Source organism: Melospiza georgiana, chromosome 3, assembly GCF_028018845.1.
Source record: "Melospiza georgiana isolate bMelGeo1 chromosome 3, bMelGeo1.pri, whole genome shotgun sequence".
In the NCBI taxonomy this organism is placed as follows: domain Eukaryota; kingdom Metazoa; phylum Chordata; class Aves; order Passeriformes; family Passerellidae; genus Melospiza; species Melospiza georgiana.
In genome coordinates, this window is record NC_080432.1 from 1,788,617 (window position 1) to 1,806,823 (window position 18,207).

The following is an 18,207-nucleotide window of genomic DNA, read 5'->3' on the forward strand; positions in this document are numbered from 1 at the left end:
ACAAGACACAGGCTGATAAGAACCTGGCCAGAGCCTTGAATTCCCAAGGGAAGGAGTCAGGAGACCCTGCAAGGAACAAAGGCTCAGTGCTGACCATCCACGAAGCTCCAGTGGCATTTTTCCCACGAGCAGCCCCTGGTCCTGCGTGGGTTCATCCCATCAAAGCAACGACTCTCTCTGATTTGCAGATTAGGAAATATTCCAGGATCATTCAGGGCAGGGACAAAAGAGCAGAGATGCAAATGAAGGCCAGGAGCTCGCAGCAGCCGAGCCCTTTGTTGTGTAGGAGCCCCAGCCGTGTTGGCTTTGCCTCGCGATGATTTCAGTGCGTTCACACCCCGTGGTGAGCCAAGACGGGTGGCAGAACTTTCCTTTTCTCTCTTTATCTCTCCCCAGGTCACCCAGATGAGCCGTCCCGACCTGATTCTGTTCCTCATGAAGTACCTGATGGCCTTGGTGGTCGGCATCCCCTCGGTGTTCTGGGTTGGGAGCAAGAAGACCTGCTTTGAGTGGGCCAGCTTCTTCCACGGGCGCAGGAAAAAGGAGTGAGCGCGGGTTTCTTACAGAGGAACCTTCCCTTGCTGCCCCGGGCTGGGTTTTCACACACACAAAGGCAGGAATGGATGGAAAAGTCACAAAATTCAGAATGGGGCCAGGAAGGACCAAAAATTCCTGATTGCTCCCTAAATATTCTTTGTTCCCAGAATCAAACCTACATTTGTCCATCTTCAAAATGTTTTTAAGAATTAAGTGTCGAATAAACACTTCGTGGTGTTTAGGTGGAATGGAAGCTTTTTATTTATAAATGTGCACCTAGCCAGCTGAGTCAGAGCTTTAAATTGGAATTAAATTCAGGTTCCTGTCACCGTGGCTGCAGTGAAAGCATTTGTCTCTAATTTTAATCTTCCTGATGCATTGGTGCTGAATGGCAGCTTGATAAAGTGACAACAAGAATTTCTTGTGCCTTCTGTAAGGTTGACATTAATTTAAATTAAGGTTGGCATTGATTTGGAGACAATCTGTGATTTTGTGGTAGCTGCGGGTAGGTGCTTTCCTAATAAATATTTCTGATTTGCAGACTGGAAAATATTTCAGGGCACGGACAAAAGAGCAGAAATTCCTAATAAATATTAGGAATATTATATATATATATATTAGGAATATAATATAATTAGGAATATATATATTAGGGATATATATATATATATATATATATATATAAGGAATATATATATATTAGAAATATATATATGTATGTATATTAGGAATATAAAATTCCTAATAAATATTGAGAATTTTATAATATTATTATATATAAATAAAATGTATAAATACTATAAATATTATAAATTATTATTATTAATTATAAAATTTATTTAGATATAAAATTCTTAAAATATAAAATTTATAAATCTTATAATATTTTGTATTATTATTTAAAATTTTAAATAATATTTATATTACTATTACAAATATATTTTTATAGGGTATATTAGGATATAGTGTCCTTTAAGATGTTTTAAAGCAGAAAGTTTTTGGTGACTCCTCCATCCCTGGATGACTTTTGGTCCATCCTTCAAGAATTCAGCTGGGCTAAAACAACCACACAGGGCTGAAACAACCACACAGGGACACTATCACGTCAATGATGCTCTTGTTGGCCAAGCCAACGCCGTGCTCGCTTTCACCCCGCGCTAATTACCGCTAATTGCTCCGCTCAGGGTCGTCAACGAGAGCCGCCAGGTGCTGCAGGAGCCGGACTTCGCGCAGTCGCTGCTGCGGGACCCCAACACGCCCATCATCCGCAAGTCGCGGGGCACCTCCACGCAGGGCACCTCCACGCACGCCTCGTCCACGCAGCTGGCCGTGCTGGACGAGCAGAGGAGCAAGGCCGGCAGCGTGCACAGCAAAGTCAGCAGCTACCACGGCAGCCTGCACCGCTCGCGGGATGGACGGTACGGGCCGAACCAACGGGGCCGGGGATGCTTCTCCTTTTGAATGGTTTTAGGAAAAAAACTTTTTTTTTTCCTAAAAAAAAAATCGATCAGCTCGGGTGGGGAGAACTGATGGGTCGCGCTCACGGCACCGCTGCTCCCAGGAGTGGCACAGAAGAGTGAAATAGGGCGGGAGACCTTTCTCCTTTTTAATGCTTTTATTAAAAGTGATCAGCTCGGGTGGGGAGAACTGATGGGTCGCGCTCACGGCACCGCTGCTCCCAGGAGTGGCGCTGAGGAGGAGGAAGAGTGCAGCTGTGTCCGCTGGTCTGCGGGCAGAGCTGGGGGTTCCATCCTCACGAGAGCATCAGGAGATTCCTCTTTTTCAGTTTGACATGCGAGGTCCTCTGTGAAATGAACAGGGCAGGAGACCTTTCTCCTTCTGAATGCTTTTAGTAAAAATCAGCTCGGGTGGGGAGAACCGACAGGTCTCATGGCGCCGCTGCTCCCAGGAGTGGCACGGAGCGGGAGAAGGAAGAGCGCAGCTGTGTCTGCTGGTCTGCAGGCAGAGCTGGGGGTTCCCTCGTCACCAGAGCATCGGGAGATTCCCCTCTTTTGGTTTGACATTTGGGGTCCTCTTTCTAGCTGACATCCTTTTAGGTTGGGATGAGGGGTAAAAAGGGTCTTAGCAGACTCTGGATTCTGTTCCTCACGTCTAGGCATCACTTTGATCTGTCAATTCCGTGTTGGCTCGTTGTTTTTAGGGGGTTATGGCTAGGTTTGGTTAGAGGTTTCTCCCATTGCATGCCAGCTCTGATGTCATTTGCACGCCAACGCCGACATCCCCTCTTCTTTGCCATCCTCCAGGAAGCAGCAGGACAGAAGGGGGAATTCTTAACCATCAACAACAGGTAGTTAACGAAAAGACATGTGATTACAACAACAAACAGAACTCCACCCTGGCAGCAACTGGCCCAACTTGTGAACTCTGCAACTTTTTTTAAAAAATTGGCAGCTTTTCTGCTCATAACATTCCTCACGTCTAGGCATCACTTGCATACCTTAATTCCGTGTTGGCTCGTTGTTTTTAGGGGTTTTTCCTGCTAGGTTTGGGGAGGGGTTTCCTCATTTGCATGCCAGCCCCGATGTCACCCCCTCCTCACAGTCCCACCTTCCAGGAGGCAGCAGGGGGATGCTCCACAAAGGGGGATTGCTAACCATCAACAACAGGTAATTAACCATTAACAACAGGGGATTACAACATGAAATTATTAACAACAAACAGTCAGAACTCCAGCTTGGCAGCAATTGGTTCAACTTGTGAACTCTGCAACCTTTAAAAAATTGATAACTTTTGTACTCATAACAGTTTGAGCAGAGGGGGCTGCTGAGGGAGGCAGGAGCCTCCCCTGAGATGGGAAATGGAAAACCCCTCCTGTCCTGGTTGCTATTAATGAGAAGCTTGACCGGGCCAATATTCAAGGAGTAATTAATTTATTAATTAATATGGTAAAGGATGAGCAATGCAGCTCTGGGTACAGTGGGGGAAGATTTCCCTCCAACTGCACACCCATAGCTGAGGCGTACAGGTATTTATAGGTATTTATTATATAAATACAGGTCTCTATATAAATATTATAAATATTTATATAAAATATATTTATATATTATATAAATAGTAATAATATTTATATGTTCATAAGCTTTCTCAGCAGTTTCTATTCCAAATTTTTACGTCACAATTCCACACACTATTGTGATTTAGTTTTTCTCAGGATGTGTCCCAAAAGGAGTGTCCCAGGTGTTAGTGGTCAGGTTTCCAAAAGAAAGAAGGAGCATGCTATCTGGTGAGGTCCAGCTTACCAGATGTGGTTCCACCTTTTAATTTCAAGGACTGTAAATCTCATAACAGTGATGTCCAGCTTCCCTTGGTCCAGACTATAAATCCTTGAGTTGATGTTTATCTTCCTTTCTCAAGCTGCTTTTTTCTGTTTTGTTAAGGCCTGAGATAAGCATGTTTCCTTTTTATATATTCTAAAGCTAGAGTTTCAAAGATCCTTACTACAAGCAATATTCTAAAATTATACTTCACAAGGTTATTATTGCAAAACTCTTTGAGGCTTAGCTACAAGCAGCAAGTTCCTGTCAAAAAGCAACATCCTCAAAGCTTTAATTCAAATGCTCTTAAATCAACTTTAGACTTATAAAGGTTAATTGCAAACAAAGGATAGGTTCAAAGGCCTCTTCCATGCTTTATTTTCCTCAGTTATTATTAGAATTCATCTTTATAACTGTCCCAGGGTTGGTTTCCACACATATCACAATTACAAATACACACATTGCCTGTATGTACCTGACACCAAACACAGCTTGGTATTTCACATGGTTTAGGGCAAATTTGGGAGAAAACCTCCACAAGGAGGCTCCTCCAGAAAGCAAACCCACACGTCCCATCCTCCCAACCAATTTGGGAAGGATTCCTCAGAGAGAAGTGGAAAGAACCTGTTTATTTAACAGCACAGCACCCCCAGCACACAGAATGAACAATACCAGGTGACACCACTCTGTCACCGCTCTGACAAAGATGACAAATTCACAAAGTCTCTCTGGGGGTGGTCGCTCTGTTCTCAGTCCCTCCTGTTCTGGGGCAGCTGCTGCAGCCCAAGGTGCAAACTCTCGGTGTTTCCCAGGTTCCAGTCTGGAGCAGGCTCGAGGGGTTCCAAAAAGGGAAAGGAAAAACAGACCAGGGGAAAATTCTGACTGCTTAGCTAAACCAACTAATGAGCAGAAGCAGAAAGCAGGAGCAAAGCAGGAGCAAGAGCAACGCAAAAAGCCAAGCAAAAAGCAAAAGCAGCCCTGTGCACTGCCCTGTCTGTGTGTCCCACCAGCCGTGGGGGAGCGGCTGATGAGAAACCAAAACAAAACTTTCACTCTTCAGAGCCAGTCTTGAAGGCACAGAACATGATATCCAGCATAAACAGAACACACAAATGGGGGTACAAGCATCATAATGTCACCCTAGGACAGCTCCCCACAAATTGTTATAATTTTGAAATTAAGGGGCTCTCAGGCAGAGATATGGGAGCAGGAATAACAGGAATAACAGTTCTTTACTGGGAAAATTAAAAAAAAACCCAAACAACCAAACAATGCAGTAATACAAAACAACACTGACAGAGTCAGAATCCGACCTGGCACTCTATGGGTCAGGGTGTGTGGTATTTTCAGGGTCCCCTGTTGTGGGGAGGAAAGAGGAATCTGACTCCATGTTCTCAGAAGAAATATTATATTAATTATATTATATCATATTATGCTATACTGGAACTATACTAAAGAATAGAGAAAGGATACTTACAGAAGGCTTAACAAGATACCAACTAAAAACTCTCCAGAGTCTTGACACAGCCTGACTGTGATTGGTCATCAAGTAAAAACAATTCACACAAAACCAATCAAACACTGACCTGTTGGATAAACAATCTCCAACCACATTCCAAAGCAGCAAAACACAGCAGAGGCAAATCAGATAATTATTGTTTTCATTTTTCTCTGAGGCTTCTCAGCTTCCCAGGAGAGGAAACCCTGGCGAAGGGATTTTTTCAGAAAATACGATGGTGACACAGGGTGGTGGCACAGCCCCATTCCACGGTGGCTCAGCCCGCCTGCAGTGCCAGCCGTGGTTCTGCTGGAGCAGGGATCCTGCACAAGGGGGGAGCTCTCCTCTGAAGGTCCAGGCATGGTGTAGATGGGCCTGGTCTCCCTCTGGGAATCCAATGCAAAAAGCTGCCTGTGGTGTTTCAAATCTCAGATTATATCCAGGTAGGAAATGGAAAATGTAAGCCCTCTCCCTCCAAATTTTTATAATTTTGAAATTAAGGGGCTCTCAGGCAAAGATAGGGGAATAGCAGTGACAGTTCTTTACTAGGAAAATTAAAAATACAAATGCAATGGTACAAAAAAAGAAAACAAACCGCTGTCAGAGTCAGAACATGCCCTGACACCCTGTGGGTCAGGGAGTTGGTGGCACAGTCCCATTCCATGGTGGCTCAGCCCGCCTGCAGTGCCAGCTGTGGCTCTGCTGGAGCAGGGATCCTGCACAAGGCGGGAGTTCTCCTCTGAAGGTCCAGGGGTGGTGTAGATGGGCCTGGTCCTCCTCTGGGAATGCAGGGGAGAAGGCTGATCCTCTGGGAATGCAGTGGAGAAGGCTGATCCTGTGGGAATGCAGTGCAAAAGGCTGCCCTGGTGTCCCAAACCTCAGATTGTATCCAGGCAGGAACGTTTGGCTCCACTCTTGGGTGGTGTCCCAAACCTCAGATTGTATCCAGGCAGGAACGCTTGGCTCCACTCTTGGGTGGTGACCCAAACCTCAGATTGTATCCAGGCAGGAACGCTTGGCTCCACTCTTGGGTGGTGACCCAGAATCTCAGATTGTATCCAGGCAGGAATGCTTGGCTCCACTCTCTGGGTGGTGACCCAGAATCTCAGATTGTATCCAGGCAGGAATGCTTGGCTCCACTCTTGGGTGGTGTCCCAAACCTCAGATTGTATCCAGGCAGGAATGCTTGGCTCCACTCTTGGGTGGTGACCCAGAATCTCAGATTGTATCCAGGCAGGAACGTCTGGCTCCTCCCCCTGGGCGGAGCATCTCCCCATGGGATGATGGAATCTTATCAGCCACGCAGGGACGCTCCCTGGCCCATGAACAGAAGATAATTAGTAATTAATGGCTCATTGACAGAAGAGATCTCCTGGAGGGAGGATTGGTTGTGGAAGAGATAAACCGCCCAATTAGCAGAAGATAACTGCCCCAACTGTAACAGACGGTAAATAGAATACACACTTATCTCGCAATGCAGGATAGGTCCTCCAAAAATTCGGGGCATTACGGATGCTTTGGGAAGGGATTTCAAAGATCTGCTCATTCCACCTCCCTGGGACACGTCCCACTGTCCCAGGTTGCTCCAAGCCCTGTCCAGCCTGTCCTCAGGCAATTCCAGGTGTGGGGAGTCCACAGCCTCCCTGGGCAAACCCTGGGATCGGAGAGGCCCCTTCCAGCCAGACACGTGGCCACAATTCTGCTAAAATTGGACGTTTTGGTCAATCTCCTCTCCGTGTCAGTGTCTGGACTGGAAAGAGAAAAAACGCCCTGATGTTTTCAGAGTGTGTGCTGGTCTTGGTGAATTAATTACACCGCAGGGCTGAGCCCAGCGCTGGTTTTCCTGCACGGGAGCGCTCTGTGGGAAAACAGAGCTGCCCCAAGGTCAGCTCAGCACTTTCCCGGCTGCTTTGTCCGTGTGTCAGGCGGTTTTGTGTCCGTCAGTGTTCCTGCCCCGCCGAGGTAAACAAGGGCACGGGTTTGAGCCGAGGTGGAGCTAAGGTTTCCAGGGTAATTAATCACCGAGCGTTTCACTCCCCTAATTACCGATTCCAGCCAGCCTGGGGTGAGACCATTGTGAGGAGCTGAAACGCTTTGTGAGGCTGTGGGAGCCGAGCAGCGAATGGCTCTCCTCGCTTGAGCTCTGCTCACGTTCCTCCAGCAGCTCAGCGTGAAAAACGCCAATCGCTTGTTTTTAAAAGTTTAATAGTAATAAAATGGTCATAAAAATAGTAATACAGTTAGAGTAATAATAATTTGGACATTTTGAATTAGGGCAATATGAGACAATAGAGACAAAGAGTTAAGGACGTCCGGGTACCTTTTCTGGGCAAAATAAGCCTGAAAAAGGACACACATTAACAGAGGATTAACCCTTAAAAACAACAGCTTGTTGCACATTCATACACCTCATCCATGATGCATAAATTCCAATCAAACACAGGATTCTGTCTGCTCATCCTCAGCTTCTTCCTCTGAATCCCAACAGCGCCTTCGAGGTGGGAAGAAGTTCGTTTCTTCTGATAATAAATTCTTCATCTCTGAAAGATTTAGGTGTCTTGTGGCTGCTGTCTGCTGCGAGTCCTTTCTTTAACAAAAGTATCTTGCATTAGACCCGCCTGCCTGGTGGTGTGATGTTGCCCCCACAAGAGGAGAGCTCAGTCCCGCCCGGGGACAGAGAGTTTGGGTACCCAGGCCGCTCGTAGCCACGGCCACCTCAGCAAGCCCAGTGGATTCCAGCTCTTCAGTGATTATCAGCTCTCTTGGGATTATCAGCAAGCTCTTTGCTTGCCCAGGTGCCTGTGGGCTAGAGGGGAAGCAGACGCGAGAGAGGAGAAGAAAATCATCCTGGGGTTCCACAGCGATGGTTTTATTGAGGGGTCAGTGAAGGGTTCCAGCGACGGCTCTTGTAACCAGAATGGGCTGAACCAGCCCCATTTTATAGGGTATAAAGGGATCCAAGCTTGTCCAATAGCAGGGGTTAAGGGAAAGTGACCCATGGGGTTACGGAGATAAGCTGGGGTGCGAAAGGCGGAAAACAGGAGCTCATTTTGCTATTTCATCCTGACCCAGCAATTCCTGTCCTTAAGCCTCGGCCCTCCATGGAGCCCTGGCCAATTCCATGGAGCTGCTACATTACATAGCGTCGTTTCTTGTTGGGAAGGATGAAAGTTTGACAAGAAGGTCTCACAGATCTGTGTGCTTAGCAGAAAGATTTTTAAATGTGGAGTCTGATGAAGGAATAGAGATGGAGGCAAGTTTTGATATAGAAGAAAAGAATTGCTGAGTCTCACTGGCTAACCAAGGAGGCAAAGGGTGTGTTAGTTAGAAGGGTTTTTATGGCTTGGAGCAAAGGATAAACCCACCTCACACAAGATGTTTTTACCAAGCAGAAAGAGAGCACAGGCAAACAAGGCAGCAAATGTTGCAAGTAGAAAAAAGGTCTCAGAATTTTCCACTGCAATAAAACTGAAAAACAACTTCTAGCTTAAACTATGATGTACTGACTTGTAGTGATTGGAGAATAGTGACATGAATATGGTAATTATAGAAGTTATAATAGGCTATAGACAACAGTTCAGGTATAGATTGGCTCTACTGTATTAAGATGCTCAGCAAAGAAAAGTCTGTAATGCACTGTGACCAAAAGAAAAGTCTATAATGCACTGTGACCAAAACCAAAGGGTCTCCAGGGCTGGCTGCAGCTGGAGCACAGCTGTGGGCACAGCTCTGTCACCCACCACCCTGGGCTGCTGTGACCTCTTAGACAGAATAAACTGCATTTTGGAGAGCCCCTGGAGTCCCACATCCCTCATTTCGGCTCTTACAGTTTCTATTTTAACATTTTTTAGAACTTAAACCTATATTTACCACACTACTTAAGAGAATGAATCCAGCATTACTTTTTAACACAACACACATAATATTCATTTGAATATTTGCAAAAAGCCAGTCATGAAATACACATTTTTCAAACGTGTTTGATGATCACTGATGATCACTCTGTGCTTCCCTCCATCAGGTACACTCCCTGCAGCTACAGGGGCGTGGAGGAGCGGCTCCCTCACGGCAGCATGTCGCGGCTCACCGACCACTCGCACTGCTTAAGAGAATTAATCCAGCATTGCTTTCTAACAGAACACATCTAATACTCATTTGAATATTTGTGAGAAGCCAATCATAAAATCCATGCATTTTTCACATGGCTGATGATCACCCCCTGTGTTTCTCTAATTTTCTAAATCAGGCACACTCCCTGCAGCTACAGGGGCATGGAGGAGCGGCTCCCTCACGGCAGCATGTCGCGGCTCACCGACCACTCCCACTGCTTAAGAGAATTAATACACCATAACTTTCTAACAGAACACATCTAAAATTCATTTGAATATTTGCCAAAAGCCAATCAATACACATTTTTCACATATGTACGATGCTCAATCACTCTGTGCTTCCCTCCATCAGGTACACTCCCTGCAGCTACAGGGGCGTGGAGGAGCGGCTCCCTCACGGCAGCATGTCGCGGCTCACCGACCACTCGCGGCACAGCAGCTGCCACCGGCTCAACGAGCAGTCGCGGCACAGCAGCGTCAGGGACCTCAGCAGCAACCCCATGACACACATCACGCACGGCACCAGCATGAACCGCGTCATCGAGGAGGACGGCACCAGCGCCTGACCTTCCTCGGCCCGGAGTCAGCCTCAGCCTCAGCCGGGCTCGGGACTTGAACCGCTGAGTGTAAAGCTGGTTGCGTGCTCTGAACCTCTCTGGAGGTAATTATTTATTTGAGAACTGTTCCTCGTCGGACACGACTGCTGAATTTCTGGTTCGCTGTGGAAAAACATTCTCCCCCCTTCCTCCTCTGTCCCCCTCCCTGTGTCCCTCCTTCCGTGGGCTCGGCCCCCAGCTCTCGGTGTCGGTGTGGGGCGGTGCTGGGAGTTGTTCTGATGAGACTTGAGGGAACCTGTGATGGTTGAAGGAATCCCTCCCTCCGTGCACCTCCCTGCAGGGGACATTCCTGCCAGCTGGTGACCCTGGAAACGCCGCCCGAGTGAAAGGAAGCTCCTCCGAGGATCACCAGGCTCGGTTTTCCACAGGGTGGAGGGAAGAGAGAGGCAGGGAAGAGTGATTTTTTTTATAACTTGTACCGTCCTTGCTTTTTTACAAAAGACTATTTAAATTTTCTACTGGTTTACAATTTCTGTAGGAAGAGATGGGTTTTAAAAGCAGTTATCTAGATAATATTCAGCCATTTATTTTTTAGAGTCATGTACAAAAGCTGAGATTGCCTGTTCCTAATCTATTTAAAAAAGAAATTATCACAGGAATGCTGAATTTGTGCCCCAAGCAGGAATGTAGAGCCTGTTTACAAACCCCAGCAGCTGAGGCCAGAGGGACCAGGGGAGTTAATTCAAGGGTGCCCCACCTTCATGGTGATGCCAGGGCTGCTTTGGGGAGGATTCTCTGTGCTGAGCAAGAATTCAGAGATGGGTGGGAGAAACTGAGGCAGGAGCTGCCCCCAGATGGGGACAAGGAGGATGTGGCAGCTGGAAGCCCAGGGCAGTCCTTGAGGAGGAGACAGGATCCCCAGTTCAGATCTGCCTCTGTTGTGGTTGTTTCCATCCCCTTCTGCAGATTCGTGGCAGGGAATTCTCAGTTTGGGCTTTTTTTGTGTGGAAAGGCTCCCTTGGGATGCACTGGAGGCAGAAGTCAAGGATGGTGCTGGAGATCTTGTGGAGCATCTTCTGTGGGGATGGATCCAGCACAGGGAAACACCGCTGGCTGCAAACCTACCTCAGTAATCACTGCTGGGAAACGAATCCTCATTTTTGCTTTGTCCTTCCATGATTCCCTCCCTGACCTGCTGGAGGCAATTTGAGAAACCTTTGTGCACCAACCCCGGGGCAGGGGCTGCTCCACAATTAACCAACTTTAATTGCAGCTCTCAACCCGAGCGCTGTGGAATCAAAGGCTCCCAGATTTATCCCAAATTGTCTCTCTTGCTTCCAGCGGGTCAGGAGGAGAGGGCAGATGGAGCCCAGCGTGGAATAACAACAAAGCTCTTTTGTTGTCAGCCCCCGGGGCCCTGGGGCAGAGCAGGCTCTGCTTGGCCTGTTTGCTCAGCAAACAGCCCCGGGGCCAGCCCAGGGACAGCCCCGGCCCAGGGATAACCCAACATCCAAAGCCGTGGAAAAATCCTTTGGAGTGACAAACTGGAGAAGCTGCAGCTCCCTGGAAGCCCCAAGGGTGGATGGAACCTTTGCTGTTTTCCAATCCAGCTCCTCCTGACTCACTGCCTCCGAGGGGTGATCTGGGAGAAACCTGGATAAGCTGAGTTTTCCTAAACACTGGAACTGAACTAAATGAGCTCAAGGGTTTACGTTGATCCTCTTGGCTCAACTTGCAGTATTTTTTTTTTTTTAATAAATTATAGCAATGCTTTGACTTGTTCAGAGACAGGGAGAGGAACGCAGTTGGAGCTTGGAGAAGGATCCTGCTGGAAATGTTGTTAATGTGTGAGGCTCAGTCCCAGTCCTGCTTCCAGATGGGAATATCTGAGTCATTCCTGGCTGATCCTAAAGGGACAGGCTCCTGTCACCCCAGAGAGGTGATGAAACTCAAACTGGGGCTCTGGCTGGGATTTCTGCCTCCCTGCTCCTTCCCTGCTACCTTCAACACCTGAGCCAGCAGGCTGAGCTCTCCTGGGAAGAGAGGAATTCCTGCTCACCCATGGAACAGTGCCCCAGCTCTGCTGCAATGGAACTGGGAATTCCTCCTTGAACATGGAAAAATGGCCCAGCTCTGCTGCAATGGAACTGGGAATTCCTCCTTGAACATGGAAAAATGGCCCAGCTCTGCTGCAATGGAACTGGGAATTCCTCCTTGAACATGGAACAGTGCCCCAGCTCTGCTGCAATGGAACTGGGAATTCCTCCTTGATCATGGAACAGTGCCCCAGCTCTGCTGCAATGGAACTGGGAATTCCTCCTGCCCATGGAACAGTGCCCCAGCTCTGCTGCAATGGAACTGGGAATTCCTCCTGCCCATGGAACAGTGCCCCAGCTCTGCTGCAATGGAACTGGGAATTCCTCCTTGAACATGGAACAGTGCCCCAGCTCTGCTGCAATGGAACTGGGAATTCCTCCTGCCCATGGAACAGTGCCCCAGCTCTGCTGCAATGGAACTGGGAATTCCTCCTTGAACATGGAACAGTGCCCCAGCTCTGCTGCAATGGAACTGGGAATTCATCCTTGAACATGGAACAGTGCCCCAGCTCTGCTGCAATGGAACTGGGAATTCCTCCTCACCCATGGAACAGTGCCCCAGCTCTGCTGCAATGGAACTGGGAATTCCTCCCTCACCCATGGAACAGTGCCCCAGCTCTGCTGCAATGGAACTGGGAATTCCTCCTTGAACATGGAACAGTGCCCCAGCTCTGCTGCAGTTCCCCAGCTGGGACTCACTCCCAAATCATCGGGAAGAGAGGATTTCCTCCCTCACCCATGGAACGATGCCCCAGCTCTGCTGCAGTTCCCCAGCTGGGGCTCACGGGGCTGCAGCTCCCAAATCATCGTGTGCAGGGGCTCTGCGGTGCATCCCAGTTTGAATGTGGCCCCAGCAGCATCTCAGGCAGGGGCACCAGGAGTCCAGGAGTGTTTTTGGGGTGTTTTCCTGCCTGGTGGGAGCTCCAGCCCGGGTGCCTGGTCTGTGGGATTGGTGCCAAGCTTTAAATTCGCCCCCGAGCTGGAAGCCCCGGCCAGGAGGGCGTTCCTGCAATCCCCGAGGTGCTCTGGGCTCCCTGCAGCCACCGAGAGCTGGATCCTCTCTCCAGGAGCAGGAAAGGAGCTGGACAGTTCTTGGCTTCCCCAGCTCACCCCAAACTCCATCCCTGTCCCTCCCGTGCCCACGACGGCTGCAGCCCCAAACTCTGCTCTGTGGAATTGCTCTGTCAAAGCTTCCTGTAAAACGCACAGCTCCTCATTTCCAGTGTCCCAGGGATCTCCTGCTTTACCAGCCCAACTGCACTGAACAAATCCCCCCTGAGTTTGTGGTGTTCCCTCTTTCTTAACCCCTTCAGCTCCTGTGAAATTCCTGGATCAGAGCTGCAGTCCCCATGCATGGAAGAGGCTGCTGCTCCTTTTTACAGCATAAACCACCCAGCAGCAGCAAACAGCCCCGTTTGGGTGTCTGTGTGTTCGTGTCCTCCTTTTCTTCCAGCTCAGACCCAGATTTGGTGCTGGCAGCTTTAAGCTCTGGGAGGGCCTGATGAGCACAGGGTGATGAGCACTGGGAGCCAAAATCCAGTCATGGCCAAATCCAGCACTGCTCCCGAGGGGTTCCAGCCAGGAGGGAAGGGAAAATCCATCAGGAAGGGCACAAGGATGAGAGCCAGGCCAGCCTAGAGCAGTGCCCACAAGGAGGGAAGAGAAAATCCATCAGGAAGGGCACAAGGAGAGGAGCCAGGCCAGCCTAGAGCAGTGCCCACAAGGAGGGAAGGGAAAATCCATCAGGAAGGGTACAAGGAGAGGAGCCAGGCAAGCCTGGAGCAGTGCCCACAAGGAGGGAAGGAAAGGGAAGGGAAAATCCCTCAGGAAGAGCCAGGCCAGCCTAGAACAGTGCCCACAGGGAGGGAAGGAAAGGGAAAATGCCTCAGGAAGAGCACAAGGAGCAGAGCCAGGCCAGCCTGGAGCAGTGCCCACAAGGAGAGGAAATCCCTCAGGAAGAGCCAGGCCAGCCCAGAGCAGTGCCCACAAGGAGAGAATGGAAAGGCAAATCCCTCAGGAAGGGCACAAGGATGAGAGCAAGGCCAGCCTGGAGCAGTGCCCACAAGGAGAAAAAGGAAAATCCATCAGGAAGGGCACAAGGATGAGAGCAAGGCCAGCCTAGAGCAGTGCCCACAAGGAGGGAAGAGAAAATCCCTCAGGAAGGGCACAAGGATGAGAGAGCAAGGCCAGCCTGGAGCAATGCCCACAAGGAGGAAAGGAAAGGGAAAATCGCTCAGGAAGAGCCAGGCCAGCCTAGAGCAGTGTCCACAAGGAGACGAAACCCCTCAGGAGGAGCCAGGCCAGCCCAGAGCAGCGCCCACAAGGAAGGAAGGAAAGAGAAAATCCCTCAGGAGGAGCCAGGCCAGCCCAGAGCAGCGCCCACAAGGAGGGAAAATCCCTCAGGAGGAGCCAGGCCAGCCTAGAGCAGTGTCCACAAGGAGAGGAAACCCCTCAGGAAGAGCCAGGCCAGCCCAGAGCAGCGCCCACAAGGAAGGAAGGAAAGAGAAAATCCCTCAGGAAGAGCCAGGCCAGCCCAGAGCAGCGCCCACAAGGAGAGGAAACCCCTCAGGAAGAGCCAGGCCAGCCCAGAGCAGCGCCCACAAGGAAGGAAGGAAAGGGAAAATCCCTCAGGAAGGGCCAGGCCAGCCCAGAGCAGCGCCCACAAGGAGAGGAAACCCCTCAGGAGGAGCCAGGCCAGCCTAGAGCAGTGCCCACAAGGAAGGAAGGAAAGAGAAAACCCCTCAGGAGGAGCCAGGCCAGCCCAGAGCAGCGCCCACCCTGCAGGGCAGCCGATTCCCCATCCCAGCTCCGGGGCACCGAGGATCCCGGAGAGCAGCAGGGAGCTCCCTCCGCGTGGTGACACCAGGGCATCCCCAGGGCCTCCTGGAGCAGCAGAATGTCCAGATGAATGTGAAGCTTTACCCCCATCCCCTCGTGCTTCTTCCCTATCGGGATCAGGATTGATTTCCCCCCAGGCGCGGCGTTTTCCCGGGTTTCGCCGAGCTCGGTGCATGTACGGCCTGTGGCAGCCCCTCCCTCGGCCCCGCGGTGTCGGGTGTCCGCGTTGGGACAACGCCCAGCTCCTCGGGAGAGGGCTCGGAGCTCCCACGAGATTTTTACGTCTTGGAATGTGTGGGGCAGTCCCCGCCCGTGGCTGACCCCGCTTGCACTCGGCTCTTGGTAGACTTGTTTACAGTAGTCCAGTGTCGGTTTTGTAACGTTTAATTTTTAGCACTTTAACTGTGAGTGTACAAATTGGTTCCCTTGTAGTCGGTGTACATTTTCATTTTAGACCTTTGGAAGTTTTTAATAAAACGACGGAAAAAACTCTGGCAACAGATTTTCAGTTCTTCTCCCGTGGGTGTAATCCTACCTCCGTTAAAAAACCCAGTTCGGAAGCAGTTGAGATATAAAGGTTAAAGAATGAAATATCAGATTTTACTCTGGCCAGCAGCTCTGTGAATTTGAAGAAAGGCTTTCTAGACTTAATCTCCCCCCAGCATCTGCACTGGTGGGCGCCGGGCGCCCTTCCAGCAAACACAAAGCTCTCGCAGATCTCTGGGCTGCTCCGCCCTTGTGCAGGAACAGACCGCTCCAAGCACAGCGTTTCACAGCAGAGAGCGGCGAACAGGTTTGGGAGCAGGGATGTTGGGGGGTTTTTGTTGCCAAATCCAAGCTGAGGACAGCATGAGTGATTTGTCTGAAGGAGCTGTCTGGCACTTGGGCGGATCCGTGGTTGGTTTGGGTTGGAAGCCGTCTGCTGAGGCTCGCATGGCTGCTGATAAAATAACTCCTGTCACTAATTCCTGCTGCTGGGTTAGATCTCCTTAGAGGGATGAAACTCGAGGAGCTGCTGCTCTGCTCCATCTGCCCTGGAGTAAAGTGCTGTGGGCTGTGAGTGACCAGCTCTGCAGCCAAGCAGCCCAAGGTGGGATCTCCTGCAGCCCAGGGGGATCCCCACTGCTCCTAAACCCAGCAGGGGTGCGGAACGGGAGCTCTCAGCGTTTGTCTCCCCTCCGTGCTCATTGCCGGGTCCCGAAGGGGTTAATGCGGGCTCGGGGCGCACACGGAGTCACCTGGAGCTGGTTTGGCCCTCCCAAGGTGGTTTAAGGAGCTGCAGGTGAGCGAGGCGGGAGCAGCGCGGAAAAAGAGGAGCTGGAGGAGGCCGAGTTCAGTTCAGCCCCCCAGGCTGGGATTAGGGCTGGGGGGGTTTCAGTCACGATCACATTCCTGACACACTTTAATACCCCTGATCCACTTCAACACCCGTTGCAGTTTTGGGGCCAGCTTTGTCTCTCAGCTCTGCCAGCTCCTGGCCCTGTTGTCATCTCTTCTCCAGTTTGAAGGCAGAAGAGCATCTGAACGTGCACAAATCCTAAAGACAACAAAATCATTGAATCATGGAATGGTTTGGGTGGGAAGGGACCTTAAATTGATCTTAAATTCTGTTCCCCTGCCATGAGCTGGGACACATTCCACTGTCCCAGGATGCTCCAAGCCCCGTCCAGCCCGGCCTTGGACACTGGCAGGGATCCAGGAGCAGCCACAGCTTCTCTGGGCACCCTGTGCCACGGCCTCACCACCCAGACAAGGAAGAATTTTTCCTCATATCCAATCTGAACCTACTCCAAGAAATCATTGCTAACAAAAGGCTGAAACAAAACAGCTGGAAATAGAAGGGTTATTTTATAAAAGTCATTTTTGAGGAGTTATTCCAGCTCAGAGCTCTGGCCCGGTGGGACAAAGCCGCCGTCCCTGGAGCGTGACCGGCTGGGATCCAGCGCCCCGGGCTGCCGGTCGGACTGGTTTTTGTGATAACACTCCAGACACCTTGGATTGATATGCAGGCTCCAGTTTCAGTGCCTGCACCTGTGTGCCACCTCTGCCCTGCACCCACGGCCTGCTGCTGTTACCCCACTGCCTCTCCCGTCCCATGGGGACATCCCAGCTGGGGAAAGCTGCTTTCTCCTCACCCGCCTCTCTGAGTTTGGGTTTTATGAGATTCCCCCTTCCCCTGTGCTTCCTGCCCCCATTTACTGCCTCCACATATCCCCCTGCAGCATTCCAAAGCCTCTGTATCCCAGGAGCTGGCTTAAAGTATTTCCAGGGTCTCCCAGGAGAGTGCTGCATGAATGCTCAGCAATTTGGAGCCATCCTGATGCCTGAAATGGTGGGAAAGCTGAAGAAGGGTGGATCTGCAGTGCCAAATGGCTGCCAGCCTCTTCCCAAGCTGCTGTAATGCAATATTTTAAATATAAATATGTTAATAATCCCATTTGGTGCAGACATATCCTCCACTGCTTCCTGTTCAGTGCTGGTGCAAAGGGTTCCTGCCTTTGGGAGAACGTGCTGAAAAAATCCCTTAAGGCCCTGAATTGCAACATAATCCAGCTCCAAATCCCACCTGGAATCTGCCAGAAGGGACGAGCCCCGACATTCCCCCACGATGCCTTCAAAGCCCTCTGATCTGATAAGGCTCAGCCCCTGCCAAAAGACACAGAACATCTGTTTGGCTGCAGAAAGGGGGGCTAGGGAAAAGTTAACCTTGTTCCTCAGCTTGAATTTTTGGGAGGCAAGCAGCTGCCAAGTTCTCCTCTGCAGGGTGGGTTTGGGGATTTCGTGGTGGTCCCAGACTCTGAGGATGAGGTGCCCTTGGGGATGATGGCACCGATGCACTGAGGGAGCAGCAGGGCCATCGATGTGCTGGCTCCTGGAACAGCAATAAAATCTGGGGCTAACCAAGACCTTGGACTTTTAGTGATGAGAGGAAACGCCCTCAAGCTGTGCCAGGAGAGATTCAGGTTGGACATCAGGAGGAATTTCCTAACAGCAAACACTGGAGGGGCTGCCAGGGAGCTGGCGGAGTCCCCATGGGATCAGTCAGAACTTGGACTCGATGATCTCAGAGGTCTTTTCCTACCTAAACAATTCTGTGAAAACCAGAAACCATCTTTACTTTTCAACTCCTTTTCTCCACTTGAAACGTTTCTCCCTGAAAGCAATCCCGAAGAACCTGCTCGTTCCACAAAAGCTCCTGGGTGACCCGAGCTCGTCAGCAGCGCTGCTCGGGCAGGTGAAGGGTTAACCCCGTTCTCCGGGAGCTTTAACTGCGAGCAGAGCTCGGGGATCCTGCCA

At 50.2% G+C, this 18,207-nt stretch overlaps 1 protein-coding gene across 3 annotated transcripts in view; it reads left to right on the top strand.

The window, feature by feature from the left end:
• FZD3 (frizzled class receptor 3) overlaps nucleotides 1-10,667 on the top strand; it is an 88,566-nt gene extending 77,899 nt beyond the window's left edge. For 2 of the 3 annotated variants that reach the window (XM_058019466.1, XM_058019467.1), the window contains 3 exons: nucleotides 397-545; nucleotides 1,722-1,955; nucleotides 9,332-9,472. In XM_058019466.1, coding sequence (XP_057875449.1) covers nucleotides 397-545; nucleotides 1,722-1,955; nucleotides 9,332-9,458 — 510 coding nt within the window. In that variant the 3' untranslated portion in view covers nucleotides 9,459-9,472. Of the gene's footprint in view, nucleotides 1-396; nucleotides 546-1,721; nucleotides 1,956-9,331; nucleotides 9,473-9,771 lie in introns of those variants that run through there. The other variant, XM_058019469.1, reaches the window with a different exon arrangement.
• Nucleotides 10,668-18,207: the final 7,540 nt, after the last annotated feature.